At 39.2% G+C, this 15,984-nt stretch overlaps 1 protein-coding gene and 1 pseudogene across 1 annotated transcript; both read right to left on the bottom strand.

The window, feature by feature from the left end:
* Positions 1-8,936: 8,936 nt before the first annotated feature.
* Positions 8,937-9,906, bottom strand: LOC101169475 (coiled-coil domain-containing protein 124 pseudogene; annotated as a pseudogene).
* A 1,719-nt stretch (positions 9,907-11,625) lies between these two features.
* Positions 11,626-15,894, bottom strand: LOC101160830 (T-box transcription factor TBX1). The gene is made up of 6 exons (XM_020708550.3): positions 15,730-15,894; positions 15,420-15,591; positions 15,147-15,302; positions 13,644-13,711; positions 13,263-13,360; positions 11,626-12,874 (listed from the first exon to the last, which is right to left on the bottom strand). Exons 1-6 carry the CDS (start codon positions 15,825-15,827, stop codon positions 12,687-12,689), a joined length of 780 nt encoding a protein of 259 aa, XP_020564209.2. The 5' UTR covers positions 15,828-15,894; the 3' UTR covers positions 11,626-12,686.
* Between the last annotated feature and the right edge of the window lie 90 nt (positions 15,895-15,984).

The following is a 15,984-nucleotide window of genomic DNA, read 5'->3' as shown; positions in this document are numbered from 1 at the left end:
CAACAACCCCCGCCAGGCACCGGAGGCCCCGACCCCCACCCCGGCCCACGGCAGAAGGGCAAGGAGCAGCGACGACCATGCCCCCCCCACCCCCTAAGTCACGGAGTTAGCTATGGGAGACCAGAGAGACCGAATTCTTTCGAAGTTACTTGAACTTTGGGCTGACATTTTTTCCAAGCTGATATGATCAAGCAGCAGATTTCTGTGTTGACTTATATTTATATTTTTTTTGCTTTTCCAATTTATTAAAATAGTTTTTTTAGCAATGCAAAGAGTTATGAAAATGATAGAGCCTAATCCTCCTTCTACATCGATGGCACTCATGTCACCAAGCACACAAAGTGACGGTGAAGCTGTGATTGAAACCTTAAGCCAGACTGATAGATCGGCACATACCTGCCGCCAGAGAGCCTGGACAGGCGTGCAGAACCATAGTGCATGCATGTAATTGTCGGGTAGATTACTGTCACAGTGCTGACAAATGTCTGAGTTACTGAGACCCATCTTGAACATCCTCTGTCCAGTGTAGTAAATTCTGTGAAGAGTTTTGGGTAACACTTTATATTAAGATTCCTTAACAAGCTTTGTTAACACATTAACAAGCATTATAAATGAATTTATAGGGTGTTAGTAAGACATTTATTAGTACAATAAGTCTAATAAGGTTTATTAAATTACTTAGTTAACACATTTACAAGCATTATTATTAGGATGTTTTGAAGATGCTAATGATGCCTTTACTGATATTGTAGGTGCCTAACAAATGTGTCAGTGTTAATAAGCTTAATAAGATTTATTAATAACCTTTGTTAACAAATTACGAAGTATTATTATTGTTTGGGGTTCTAGTACGATATTTATTTGCATTATAGATGTCTCACACAAGCCTAAGTGTTCATAAGCTTAATAAGTTTTATTAACTAACTTAACAAATTAATAGGCTTTATTAATGTGTCAGATGCTAGTAAGATATTTATTAGCATTATAGATGCCTTGCAAATACCTGAAAGTGTTAATAAGATGTATTAACATCTAAAGTCAGACCATTGTCTTCTAAATCCATATTACTAAACTGCTTATAAGCTTTACAAATGTATTAATTAACTTTGTTAATAGTTTATTAATTGTTTTGCAGCACCTCATCTAAAGTGTGGACGTATTTTACCACAAACAACCACAAAGCATAAAGATTGTAAAAAGAACTTTATGACATTAAAACAGACTAAACATACACAAATCGTTCTGTAAAAGATATATAATAATTTAATTTAGACAAATAAAACATATTAAAAAACATATAGACTGGTGTTGGATGACTCTAGCATCATAGCTAGTAATAGGATAAAGTATTAGCATCTATCCTGAGTGAAACATTCATTGCAAATCCCATCACCAGGAGACAGTTCTCTGCATTCAATGCCAACTGCATTCAACCACTGTTGCCTTGCTTCAAAGTCCACAAGAAAGTTGCACAAGCCAGTAATTTTTGAAGAACGAAGACAATAAACCTACAGGAGCCATGCTAAAGCTAACACGCTAACCTGCCCATCTTTGATTATGAAAGGAATCAAAGATGGGCAGGTTAACTAATGTCCCCATTGGCTAATGAATCTGTCAATCAAACTCATCAGCAAAACAGGCGTGCTCACTTTCAGCCAATTGAATGGCCTCTTAGACTTTGCTTTCACACAGGTGACGGAAAAAGCCCCGCCCATCTTTGATTCTGTACCGGTCGGTCGTTAGCGTGTTAGCTTTAGCATGGCTCCTGTAGGTTTATTGTCTACGTTCTTCAAAAATGACTGGCTTGTGAAACTTTCTTGTGGACTTTGAAGCAAGGCAACAGTGGTTGAATGCAGTTGGCATTGAATGCAGAGAACTGTCTCCTGGTGATGGGATTTGCAATGAATGTTTCACTCAGGATAGATGCTAATACTTTATCCTATTACTAGCTATGATGCTAGAGTCATCCAACACCAGTTTATATGTTTTTAACAAAAAAAATCATTTGTCTGAATTAAATTATTATATATCTTTTACAGAACGATTTGTGTACGTTTAGTCTGTTTTAATGTCATAAAGTTCTTTTTACAATCCTTATGCTTTGTGGTTGTTTGTGGTAAAATACGTCCACACTTTAGATGAGGTGCTGCAAAACAATTAATAAACTATTAACAAAGTTAATTAATACATTTGTAAAGCTTATAAGCAGTTTAGTAATATGGATTTAGAAGACAATGGTCTGACTTTAGATGTTAATAAATCTTATTAACACTTTCAGGTATTTGCAAGGCATCTATAATGCTAATAAATATCTTACTAGCATCTGACACATTAATAAAGCCTATTAATTTGTTAAGTTAGTCAATAAAACGTATTAAGCTTATGAACACTTAGGCTTGTGTGAGACATCTATAATGCTAATAAATATCTTACTAGAACCCCAAACAATAATAATACTTCTTAATTTGTTAACAAAGGTTGTTAATAAATCTTATTAAGCTTATTAACACTGACACATTTGTTAGGCACCTATAATATCAGTAAATGCATCATTAGCATCTTAAAAACATCCTAATAATGATGCTTGTAAATGTGTTAACTAAGTAATTTAATAAACCTTATTAGACTTATTGTACTAATAAATGTCTTACTAACACCCTATAAATTCATTTATAATGCTTGTTAATGTGTTAACAAAGCTTGTTAAGGAATCTTAATATAAAGTGTTACCGAGTTTTGAAATGGATTAGCTGCAGATTTGGACTTTTTGTCATTTTAAAGGTGTTTAGACAAAGTTCTGACCAAAAACTTTCATCTGTGCTGATGCTCAAATCCGCATCCCATTTTGTTGTCGGAAGTGAAATATTGTTATCTAAATTGCATAAAAGTTTGTATATTTTGGAGAGAGTTTTATTCATTGAGAAATTGATCAGAGTGGTAACTACATCTGGTAGCTTTAAATCGTTGTCTCTGTATTTAAACTTTTTAGTAATAATTGATTTAAGTTGCTGATATTCCAAGAAGTTATATATTCCATGTTTGTCTTGAAGTTCCTGGGGAGTTATGAATCTTCTATCAATAATTATGTGCTCTAGTTGTTTTATGCCCCCTGCTTGCCAAGCTGGGAAGTGGATAATTTTTTTGTTTATGAGGATGTCTGGGTTGTTCCAGATGGGTGTCATTTTGCACGGTTGAATTGATGATTTTGATATTTTGAGAAATTCCCACCAGGCTGTTAAAGTGGCATTTATATTAATACTTTTGAAACAATCCTGTTTTTTAACTATTTGGCTAATAAATGGAAGATCTGACAGGTTGATCTTTCCACATAACGCCTGTTCCAAGTCTAACCATGAGTTAGTTTCTGGATTATTTTTTAACCATTTTAAGATATATTGTAATCTATTTGCAAGAAAGTAATTGTGGAAGTTAGGTAATTCTAATCCTCCACAGCTTTTTGCAGATTTTAAAGTTTTTAGACTAATTCTTGCAGGTTTATTGTTCCATAAAAAGCTTGATATGGATGAGTCTAATGTTTTGAACCATTTTAATGGCGGTTGTGTGGGAATCATTGAGAAGAGATAATTAACTTTGGGTAAGATTTTCATTTTTACCGTGGCTACCTCGCCCATAAGGGACAAAGGCAGGTTGGTCCAGCGTGTTAGATCGTCCTGTATGTTTTTCAGTAATGGGGTGTAGTTTAGCTGCACCAGTTCTGAAATTTTGGGGGAAAAATAAATACCTAGATATTTTATATTGCCTGATTTGACTGGTATTGTGAGTCCTTGCTCCGCATTACTGTTCAGTGGTAATAAAACAGATTTATTCCAATTAATGGAATAGTCTGATATAGAAGAGAATTCATTAATGATTGTTGCCGTTTCATTTACAGAATGTATATTACTTAAAAACAGTAATATGTCATCTGCATAGAGACTAATTTTATGATGGCTGTGTTTGGTTTTAATTCCTTTAATACTCTCATTCTGTCTTATTGCTGCAGCTAGAGGCTCGATAAATATTGCAAAAAGAGAAGGAGAGAGTGGGCAGCCCTGTCTGGTTCCTCTTCCAAGAAAAAACCTGTTTGAAGTCTGTTTATTAGTTCTAACTGATGCATTGGGGTTGTGATATAATATTTTGATCCAATTGATGAATGCTTCTCCAAAACCAAACTTATGGAGGGCAGCAATAAGGAACTTCCAATTAACTCTGTCAAAGGCTTTTTCAGCATCCAGCGATAGTACCGTCATTTCCTGGTTTTCAATGGTGGCAAAGTCTATTATATTAACTAGTCTACGGACATTATCATCCGAGTGTCTGCCTTTGATGAATCCAGTCTGGTCGAAGTGAATTATGTGAGGAGTGATTTTTTCTATTCTCTGTGCTAGTGCTTTGCAGATAATTTTTACATCTGCATTGATTAGAGAAATGGGGCGATAGCTTGAAGGACTAGTGGGATCTTTGTCTGGTTTTAGAAGAAGAATTATGTTGGCTGAGTTCATGTTAGGTGGCATTGATTGGCTCTCATTAATAGATGTGACAGTTTTATAAAATGTTGGTGCCAGTTGTTCCCAGAATTCTTTATAAAACTCAGCAGGAAAGCCGTCAGGCCCTGGTGCTTTACCATTGGGCATAAGTAACAGAGCTTCATGAAGCTCAGACAACGAGAGCGGAGAGTCTAAATTTGTGATTTGATCTTCGTTTAACTTGGGCAGGTTTATATTGTTGAGAAATGAGTTGATACTTTGTTCTGATGGATTGATCTGTGGAGTGTATAAGTTTTGATAAAAGTCTTTAAACGCATTATTAATTTTTACCGGGTCATGGGTGACATTCCCTGTTTGGTCCATAATAGAAGTGATTGTTGATTTTTCTTTATTAATTTTAAGCTGATTAGCTAGAAATTTGCCAGATTTATTTGAGTTTTCGTATCTTTCCAGTCGATGCCTTTGTATCTGGAATTGTGTTTGTTTATTGATGATGTCATTTAACTGCAGCTTTAAATTTTTCATGTCGCTCAGTATGTGTTCCTGTGCAGAAGCAGCATAAGCAGTCTCCAGAGTTTTTATTTTATTTTCTAATTCTAATAAATCTGCTTTCTCTTTGCGTTTTTTATGCGTTGAATAAGAGATGATTTTCCCTCTCATGACTGCTTTTGCTGCTTCCCAAAGAATACTTGGTGATATTTCAGAAGTATTGTTGAATTCTAAGAAGGTTGCCCACTCTTTTTTAAAGAATTCAATAAATTCCTGGTCTTTTAACAGAGACGTATTAAACCTCCAGGTTGAACCCGAGGGTCTGGGTACTTCCCTTGAAATAGTAACAGAAACTGGTGCATGGTCACTGATAATAATTGGATGAATGTTGGAACTTTTAATTTCTTTCAAAAGGGAGTTACTGACTAATAAATAATCTAAACGAGAGTGTGAATGGTGAACTGGAGAAAAAAAGGTGAACCCCTTAGTGCTTGGATGACATGAGCGCCACGCGTCGCAGAGACCCAGATCATTCATGTACTGCTTTAGAATACTTGCAGACTGCCATGTGCGCTGGGTTGCTGCTGTGCTGAGTCTGTCAAGTTCAGGGTCCAAAACAAGGTTGACGTCTCCTCCTATAATGATTGTGGAGTCAGAGTGAACTGAGAGTGAGGTGAAGAATCTGTGAAAGAAGGAAGAGTCGTCAAAATTAGGACCGTATACACTCGCTATACAAAAGTCCTTGTTCTGAATGGATATATTAATGATTACAAATCTGCCTTCTGGGTCAGTAACTGTATCCTTATGAGTAAATGTAACATTTTTATTAATCAAAACTGCAACCCCTCTTTGTTTGGAGTTGAAACTGGCAGAATACATAGCTGGATACTGGGAACAGCACAGGAGATGACCAGCTGATAAAGATAAATGGGTCTCCTGCAGCAGAGCTATATCTGCTTTAAGATCATCCAGGTGATTTAACACTTTCAATCTCTTTGGCCCAGAACCAAGTCCACGCACATTCCAGCTAACGATGTTAAGACTGTTCATAGCTGTTCTAACCGGGAGAGTGCAAGGCTAAATAGGGCGTGTGCCCGTCCGTGTGCGCGTGCCCGCTGTGCGTTCCTGCTACACTGACAAGCGCTGTGCGTTGTGGGTGGACGTGTCTTAGCTGTGAGCTGCATGTTGCGTGCGTCCTGTGTGAGCCTAAGTGAGGTTTTTGCAGTTTATCAACGTGTGTGTGCGGGATCGCGTGTGCATGCTCTTATGCGCGCTAGTATGCGCGCGCGCCCGTTCCGTGCATAAATAAATACTCACCGTGGTTGCGTTGACTTTACCTGATTCACATATGAGGACATGGGAAGGGGGGGGGACAAGAGAAAAGAGAGAGGGAAAGAGAAAGAACAAAAAACAAAAACAACGAAACAACAACAGAAACATGAATGTGAGAGAAAGAAAAAACACTTTTCCTGAGAGGTGTGGATTATTGATGATCCGATTATTTCCTATTCAATTAAATAAGTTTGCGGGTTTCTTCTGGGCAGCGCAGATGTCAGTGCGCCTCTGAAAGCCTTCAGCACAGCCAGGGTGTTACCTCTGGGTCCCGGAACAGCTTGCCATTCACAAAAAGTTTATCAACGGCAACCACCGCGCGGGCTCCAGCAGACAGGTGCTTCCTCCTCAGCGGGAAGAGGATTTTCCGCCGGCGGAGGATCTCGCCTGGAAACTGATCATTCACGCTGTAATGTGTGTCTTTCAGCTCTCGCCCTCTGCTTTTTACCTGCATCTTTTGTTTATAATGTTCAAATTTAGCAACAATAGGACGGGGACGCTGATTGTCCGGCCTTTTTCCTCCGAGCCTGTGAACCCTGTGGAAGGAGATCTTCTGGACTTCTTCCTTGGGGAGCTTCAGGTGGACCTCTATGAAGGACTTAACAATGTTCTCCGGGACTTCCCCTGCCTCTTCTGGAATCCCTGCGAACACTAGATTGTCCCTCATGCTCCTCGCCTGAAGATCCAGGAGGGTTTCCTTGATGGATCGGTTTTCCTCAGAGAGACGGGCGGTGTCGTGGCCCAAGATCTTCACGGTCTCTCTGAGGGCCTGGTTCTCCGCTGCGAGCTCCTGCACCTGCTGCTGGCTGAACTCCAGAGACTCTCGCAGACCTTGGAATTCCTTATGGAGGATCTCCAGCAGATTTAAACGGCAATCAAGGCTGGAGAGCCTTTTATCAATTGAATCCAGGATGTCACTCATGTTGCTGCCTGGAGAGGAGACAGCCCCCGGGGAGTCTTCGGGACGGTTGCGTTTGGTGGACGGAGTGGCGGTGTTGGATTTCTTCATGAGGCAGGTATTGAAACACTCGTCGATGTAATTCTCCAGATCCTCCAGGTCCTCCAGGTCATCCAGGCTGGCAAATAATTGACAAACTTTTTCAGATTTTTATTTTTTAACTTTCTGGATTATTTAAATATGGCGGTGTAATAAAATAAATCAAAAATGTTTGTTCACAACTTACGCGCCGCCAAGTAAACTCACCACACTCCTCTCGTCGGCTCTCGCGATACTACAGCATCACGTGTCTACTCACCATCTGCCAGAAATCTCTCACCTATAATTGTTTAAATCCATGCAGTCAGTGCTTTTTTCTTGGTTGCAAGGACCCGGAAGAAGAGTTGGCATTAGGCTAATATGTGCTAAAAAAATAGTTTTTTTAGTTTTAATTTTGGGAATTCCATCAGTCTTAATTTTGTCTGGACACCACTGGAAACACAAATTCATATGACGGTTTACAGTTTCTCGGGTCTATGTAGCAGCACTTCCTCCTACAGCGATCCGGAGTTTCGGATCGCGGGGCTACACGAGCGTGCTAGGCCAAGGCGGCTGCCGGCCCGAAAACAGAGCTAGTCCCCCGGGAAAGTTTTGACGAAACGTGGTGCGTCCGAAAGAGGACAGCAGAAGGTGGAAATGCTGCTACGTTGTCCTGAGAAGCTGTGTACAATCATCAGGAGTACACAACCATCACAAAGCCCTCTTCTCTGCCGCTAACACAGAGCTACATGCCTGGGTAACGCTTTCATTTACATTACAGTACTTACAGTGTACTTAAGTGGTATTTACATGGTACTTATTGTGTAGCTACTGGGTAGTTTCAGTAGTACATGTTACTTTTTATGGGGCTTACTGGTTACTTACATGGTACTTTTTTGTGTCTACTCTGTACTTATATGGTACTTAGTGTGTATTTATGTGGTACTATTTGGTTCATACGTATGTGGCACATACTGGGTATTTATAATATACTTACTGGGTATTTACATGTTGTGCAAAGGTGTCTTTTGTGGTACTTACCACATCTAAGAGCAAGGTAAGTACAAATAATGTACCTTGACCTTTAGGTCTGCACTCTTATGTTTCATGGTATTTACCATGAATTTACCACAGAAACTACCCCATAGGTACAATGAAACTGGACTGTAAAAGAAAGTCAGCCCTATTTCCACACTATTATAAATGGTACTTTCAGTAGTAAATACTGGGTATGTTCACGTATTACCTTCCCATATAGTGTACATACACACTTGGTCTTCTGACCTCACCAAATGAGATAATGCTAACTTGTTGGTAGGTGAAGTTACTGCATTGTAAAAATGTAATTCTGGCCTGATTACTACTTGTAACGTGGCAAATTTAAAGAGAAACAAGACGTTTTAAAAGGCAAATGCTGTGTGTATTTCTTCTTCATAAATATTATTTGCACCTACAATTTGCATTAGCATTAAACACGTGACAACAAAAAGAAAAGGAAAAAAAGAAATAAAGAGGCAATTTTTTTTTTTTTTTTTTTTGCAGATGAATGATGATGTTTAATAAGTTCCTTTCAAAACATCTCCTCACAAGTGCTTAAAAACGGTTTTAATGAATGAGGTTCTAATGTGCTTGACTGCAGGTCACGTGCACAAAACAGGATGATTAGTTAATTTTATTATGAGAAAAGCCTCTCCTTAATAGTGGAACAAATGATTTGAGTCTTCTGGCACAGAAATTGTTTATGGATTCTTAACACTGAAGGTCTCATCAGTGACAATCGCTTTTCCATGTTATTACTTTATCCAATGGGAAGTCCCCAGTGTCCATAGGAAAGCAGGTTTCTAGCAGAGTTATGTGGGGAAGATTGACTTCACTTTGAATTGTAGGAGGTAAAACGCTGGTTCAGTGGGTTCTCTGGTGATTTGGCCCACTCCTTCTTCAACTGTTGCTTCAGCTGCGACAGCCTCATGTTGGGATTTTCTTGTTTTAGACGTGGCATGTTTTCTTCATCGTAGGCTGCAAATGCTGATTTCATCCTGCGCTCTGGATGGCGGTCAAGATCCTCAGGCCCCGTGCTGAGCACAGCAATGGCATCCTCTATTGATCTGACTTCAACAGTTCCTTCTTCAGGGACAATTCTGTTAATGTTCTCTTCCAATGGAGTTTCCAAGTGACTTTTTTTGTCTGGACCTAATCGGCTCTTCCACCCCCCGCTCGTTCTGAAGCGTCTCCTCAATTTGGGCCAGTGTCACTTTTCCACCAGATCCGTTCTCTTTCTGACTTTTGCCTCTGATTTTAGAGCTTTCCTCCTCTAGTAGTCGCTGGTTTTCCTTTTTCCTCTTGAGAAGTTCCTGCCTCCTTTTCTCTTTGTCATCCTTTCTCTGTTTGTCAGTTTCCTGCCAACAGGCATCGTCTTCTTCGGGCATCTGCAACCGCCTTGGCCTCAGCCTTGCGGGCTCTGGCTGTAACCGCCTTAGAATTTTCTCCTTGGAACTTCTTTGGCATCTTAACTGCAGAAAGAGAGGAAAAGCAACTTGTGAGTTTGCGAATGTTTTGTTTCGAAGAGGCATCCGCTACCTCCTCCCTGCGATCGTCGTGCACGATCAAGAGGCAATTTTAACACAGTTACTCACAAAAATATGTTTTAAACTTACAAACAGTTACCTTCACTGTTGGGTGGTATTGTTGTCCCCATCATAATTGAAAAAAATAAATATAAAATAAAATAAAAAAGGAGAAAGAAAAGACAACAGGGAAAAGGCAGTTAAACTCTTCATTCATGTAATAATATGTACACATGGTGGATTTAGCTTACTTTTGCTTACTTTCCTGTTGCTTCACGGATTCGTCTGGGATGTAGTCACCACAGCTGCTTTACAGCGGTAAAAAGACGGAAGTACGTCGTCATTATTTTTAAATAAACGCCTGTCTTTGATTTTCCCAGAAAGACGTGCGCTCAAACATGCACAGAACAACAGACTTTATCATTTAGGCTACATGCTTGTTTTACAGCGGCTCCTCTCCTGGTAAGTAACAACAATGATTGTAGATTTTCATTACAAACTTTGAAATTTCAAGCATTGCAGTCAAAGCAATAAGGAATTCACAAGATTTATCAAACTCATTACAGAAATGATTAAATAACAAAAATATACTTTGTATTTCATCAAAGTCATTGTGCTTTTTATGTTCATTTGAGCTTGTATTGTGATTTTTCTTGTAGTTACAAACCCTGAAGAAGTCCTGCACCGTTACCAAACTCTGCTGAAGGAATTTCGACGGACAAAAAGCACAACCCCACATGTCTCCAGTGTAATATAGACACAAATACAATAGATTTGACTGCGACTATTGCAGAAATGACTTTGTCTGGAAAAGGTAAGTCTCTGGGGCCATTTCCTGTTTTCCCCGTGGGTGACAAACTCATGAGTAATGCAAAGGAGTGTGAATCATTCCTGGAACAACACAAAACTCTGGAAGAAAAGATAAATAATATGAAAAATAATCTGTTCTATGGAATGCTCGTTTTTACTGTTTTGTTGAGAACTTAAAACAAATTTCATTGTGATGACACTCGTACACTGCAGAAGTGTATCATTAAAGATTGTTGTTTTCACTGCTGTCTTGTTTCTCTTTAAATTTGCCAAATGTTACAAGTAGTAATCAGGCCAGAATATGTTTTTACAATGTAGTTACTTTACCCTTACCAACAAGTTAGCATTGTCTCATTTGGTAAGGTCAGAAGACCAAGTGTGGATGTACACTGAACAGGAAGGTAATACGTGAACATACCCAGCGTTTACTACTGAAAGTACCATGTAATAGAGTGGAAATAGGGCTGACTTTCTTTTACAGTCCAGTTTCATTGTACTTAAGGGGTAAGTACCAAGTAATATTCAAGTGAACATATCATGAAACATACGAGTGCAGACCTAAAGGTTCCTACATGTGTTAAGTACCACAAAAGACACCTTTGCACAACATGTAAATACCCAGTAAGTATATTATAAATACCCAGTATGTACCACATACGTATGAACCAAATAGTACCACATAAATACACACTAAGTACCATATAAGTACAGAGTAGACACAAAAAAGTACCATGTAAGTACCCAGTAAGTCCCATAAAAAGTACCATGTAAACACCCTGTGAGTCCCCAGTAAATACCATTAAGGTACCATGTAATTACGCTGAAAGTACCCAGTAGTTACACAATAAGTACCATGTATTGTCTTTCAAAAACTGTTTCTTTAAATATGTTTGTTTAGTCCTTGACTAAATTAACATTATTTTCCTCTCTTCATGTGAGAATACCAATAGCTAGAAAGAAAACACTTTTGAATTGATAGTTTCAATTTTTATTTTGATGCATTTCCAGATTTTTAAACTTCCTAATTATATTTTATTATTTATGCTCTTAGAGAAAAAAATGTCACATAAAAACATAAACAAGTGTCACCTTCAGATTTTCTTTGATGACGTCTTTCCAAAAACAGCAGGCTAAAAGCTAAAAAGATCCTGCAGTTGTAAACAATCTGAAATGACCCTTGATTGTCAGAAGGTTAATCATGGAGCAGACCAAAGATTCTTTTTCCTAGAATACCTTTATAGGTATTGGTTTATACCTTAAACCCTCAACTTGAGATTTTAAAATTTAATACAAATGGTTTCACATTACAGGTCAACAACAAATACACATCTCTAAACAATATATGAACACTTTTTAAACATTTAAAATATCCCTGTGATTATAAGGGGTATCAGAACAGCCCAAATGTAGGAATGAAGAGGCAAAGTGGAGCGGGGAGAGGAATTCAACAAAAAGCACCGGTCCAAGGGGGCCGAAAACTCGAGAAGCAGAATAAACTACTCAGTCCCTCAGCACAAACGTACCACACTGAAAACACACTGTTACACAGAGCACAGAAACAGAGAAGCTTCAACAGAACACAACAAATCAACTAAAGTGTGGGCAGCTGTGCAGCACTCCCAGGTACAGACAGGTGAGGGGGCGGAGCCCTCCAGGAGCCACAGCCAACCTGCACAAAAAACAAAAGACTGACAACAGAAACAAACTGACAGACTGTGTCAGTGCTGTGGATGGTTCAGACTTAGTTCAGGGATTTTTTTTACTACCATGGTTGTTGCATTTTTTGTTTTCACACTTATCTGTAGTGCTCCTAATAGAATCCACAGTGCTTTTGATTACATATGCCTCAAAGCCATATCTTTTTAGTCCAGTCCACTGTGGCATGGACCACAGTGTTGCAGTAGTGGTGTGGTTTCTATTTTGTATGATCCATACTGTAAGTCATATTTCTTGTTGATATATTGTAAAACTGCATGAAATAAATGAAGAATCCCACAGTGAAGTTGAATACACGTTTGCTTGGTCATCTTATGACATGTAAGCTCTCTCCTGAGACGCCGCTGCATGTTCGAGGTACGAGGGGATATTGAAGAATGAGGCCAGGGATAAGGACACACTCCCTTCTCTCTCCAAGCTTTCTCCTCCTGAGTCTTTCTCTAGCTGGAGCAGGCCACACTTCTCAGCCTGCAGTGGAGCCGGGCCCTTCTGTCCTGCATCTACACAGAGAAACATTGTTGTTTTATGAGGCATACATTATTTTTGTTTGTTTGAATATCTAAGTAGTTGCTTTAGAACATCATCTGACAATCCAGGAGCATTATTTCAAAGCTCAGACACACAACTCTTGTTAAAATGGTAAACAAATGATAAACAAACATATTAACCCTTGTGCTATCTTAGATGACCCCCCCCTTCCATTGACGTGTTCTCCCTACCATGACAAAGGTGGATAAAGGTGGAAAGATTTCATGTAATCCATGGACACCAGTGAAGATCACAAATCATTGAAGAAAAAAGGTTCAGAGCACTGTCTAGTGGGTCTAGATGACCCAACTCCCAATGTTAAAGTGCCTAGGATAGCACAAGGGTTAAAGGAGATCTAACCAGATAAGGTCTTTGAGACGCAGCAAGATTTGATGGTGGGTGACTCCACTCTGCCCTCTGGTGGACAGTATGCTGAAAAGGGGCTTGCACTGCCTTCCCTTTACAAAACACACACAGGATGAGTTTCATTAGAAAAAGACATCAAGTCTAAAAAATATGCCAACATGTGCAGACAGGTTTACCTAACATATTCACTGCAATGTCGCAACCAGAGCTTTTTGCAGAGGTCAAAGGTTAGCTGTTATCACTCCTGCTGTCTTTTCATTACTTATTACCAAATAACCAGTAAAAAAAATCTATCTTATTAGGTTTTCATTCCAAAGGTCCAGACAAACAAGTGAGCCATAAATGGGCCACTTGACAGAAATTGCAGATACTCACCAAGTGTTTGAGTCTGTGGTCCTGAAACCTTTAGCAAACGGGTTGCTTGCAATTTTCAGCTGAGTGATCTGAGAGAGTGGAAAAATGAATAGTGTGGGGGTAATGGGTTACAAAGTAATGAATTACTGTGATTTAATTACTTTTGTCAGTAAAAGAGTAACATAACTAATTACAGTTCAAATTTCTGTAATTAATTACAGTTAATCGACTATAGAAACCCCCGTTACTTTGTTACTTAGGTTTGGTAAGGTTTGACATTTTCTCTCGGTTAAATGAAACAAAACGAAGGTTGATTTCAAACTAAAACAGAGTCACTGGCCCATACTTGGGGATCCGTCAAAGTACAAACATGCTCTCAGTGCTGCAGTCACATTGCTTTCCTAACTGCCTCAACGATGAGATGAAGAGATTCTGCAAGGAGTCTTCTCGTCCCCGAGGAGCAGCAGGTGAGCAGCAGAGCAGAGACCCCCCCCCCCGAGGACCGATGTGTCGGCTGGGAATGAAACAACTCTAAAGTTGGCTCTTTGGTGTGAAAGACAGAGCAGACTCCTTCCTGGGAGCCATTTTTCTGTATCCATTCACCCTTTCTGACTTTATTTTTGTCTAAGCTGCACATGACTGTGTGTCTGGTCAATATGGGGGGGGGGGGGGGGGGGGGGTTAGTTCAGTAGAATCACAGCAGCGCAGAACTGTGCACAAAAGGCAGATGTAGGGAGAAAGAAAGGTGCAACTCATTGTAATGGAATACCTAGTGTCTGCCAAAATGAACATTTAGGCCTTTAATGGTTTATGTTTTCAAAGGAGTGGCTTAATTTCAGATTTCATAGATATGTAACTGTTTTTTCCACATCTCACTCTGAGAAGTGGCATAGACCATATGTGTTATAACTTATATTTGTGTCATTTTTCACACTGTTGTCTGAATTGTAATAAAAGCAGGTTATGTCTTGAACCAGGTTCATACTTTGCATGAGGTCATCGCTTTAAAAATAGAGTTAAATGAAAGACAAGAGGATCTGGTTTGTGCTGTTTTTCCCATGAGCATCTGAATATAAGAGGAAAAAAGTTTTTCAAATAAGTAATGAAAAAAGTAATTAATTACAATTTGGCTCCAGTAGCTAAAGTAAAGTAATCAATTACTTTTACAAGTAATGTACCCAACACTGAATATGAATTATGCAAAGTGTTTTTCCCCACACAAAGAAAAATGAATCTCAATGAAGTAAAAAGACCCTTTGTCTCAAGAAAATGTGTCTTATTTTCTGTCTTGCAAGAAAATCACTCTTATCGATAACGTTTCTTAATAGCAAAATAATTTTAGTTAAAAAAAAACTTTTCTTGGTAAGTGAACTTTTTTCCTGAAACAAGAGTTTTTGATGAGGATATTTTCTTACCCCATTAGCAGATAGATTTGCTCATTTAAAGATTTTGTTAATTGCAAACATTTTTCACTTATTTCCACAGGGCCAATTTTACAGTGTATTTTCATGAATAACCTCTTACCCTGTGGTTCTGATAAGCCGTGACAGCCATGAATCGCGTCTCAGAGAAGAAGAAAGAGCAGAAGTTCTTGTGTGCGTTCAGGTGGCTGTTGGGTGTTGGATCCACATACACCACATGGAAGCGTGGCTGGTAGCGATGCATGGAGTTCAGAATCATCTGGAAAAGCAAACATCCAAAATAGGAAAATTGCAATTTTACTTTAAAAGAAATTCAAATGTGAATGAGTTCACTTTGCTCATGTTTTTGAGAGAGTGTCACAGGACAAACACCTACATGTCCATTGTCATCCAGCAGGTTGTTTGTGAGCTTGAGAGTGTCAAAGGACACTGTTTGTTTCATCCACTGGGCTCCAGGCGCAGGCGAGTCTGGATGGAAATGCATGCGGCTCGGGGCTGCAACATCTGCCCTCCCTGCCACCAACCAGGAGGAGCTGTGGAACGAGTACCTGACACGCACTTGTGTTTTAAAAAAATGGCTTCAGGAAGAGTGCAGAAGACCAACCTGCTCAAATATGGGATTTTTATTTCGTTCATCCAAGGTGCTGCTGAATCTGGGCCTGAGCCGTTCACCTGGCAAGACTTACCTGTATCTTTTGTCGTCAACTGGGATAAAATCCATGAGCAAAACATATTCAGCAGAAGGATCCATCCCAGAGATTCGCACTTGGAAAGTTGGGAACATCCGCCTGCAGTTTTGGAATATTCAAAAACTATCAATTCAATAAAGGTCAGTGGAGAAGGACAACAATTCAAATGTAAGCCTTTGCCACCTTCCAGACTTAGTAACAATCATCTCTGTTCCCAGTTGGTCAAACTGCTGCCAAAGCGCCTGCATCTCC

The sequence above is a fragment of the Oryzias latipes genome, chromosome 13 (assembly GCF_053564925.1).
Source record: "Oryzias latipes strain Hd-rR chromosome 13, Olatipes_Hd-rR_3.1".
NCBI classification, from domain to species: domain Eukaryota; kingdom Metazoa; phylum Chordata; class Actinopteri; order Beloniformes; family Adrianichthyidae; genus Oryzias; species Oryzias latipes.
This window is presented reverse-complemented; position numbering and strand designations above follow the sequence as displayed.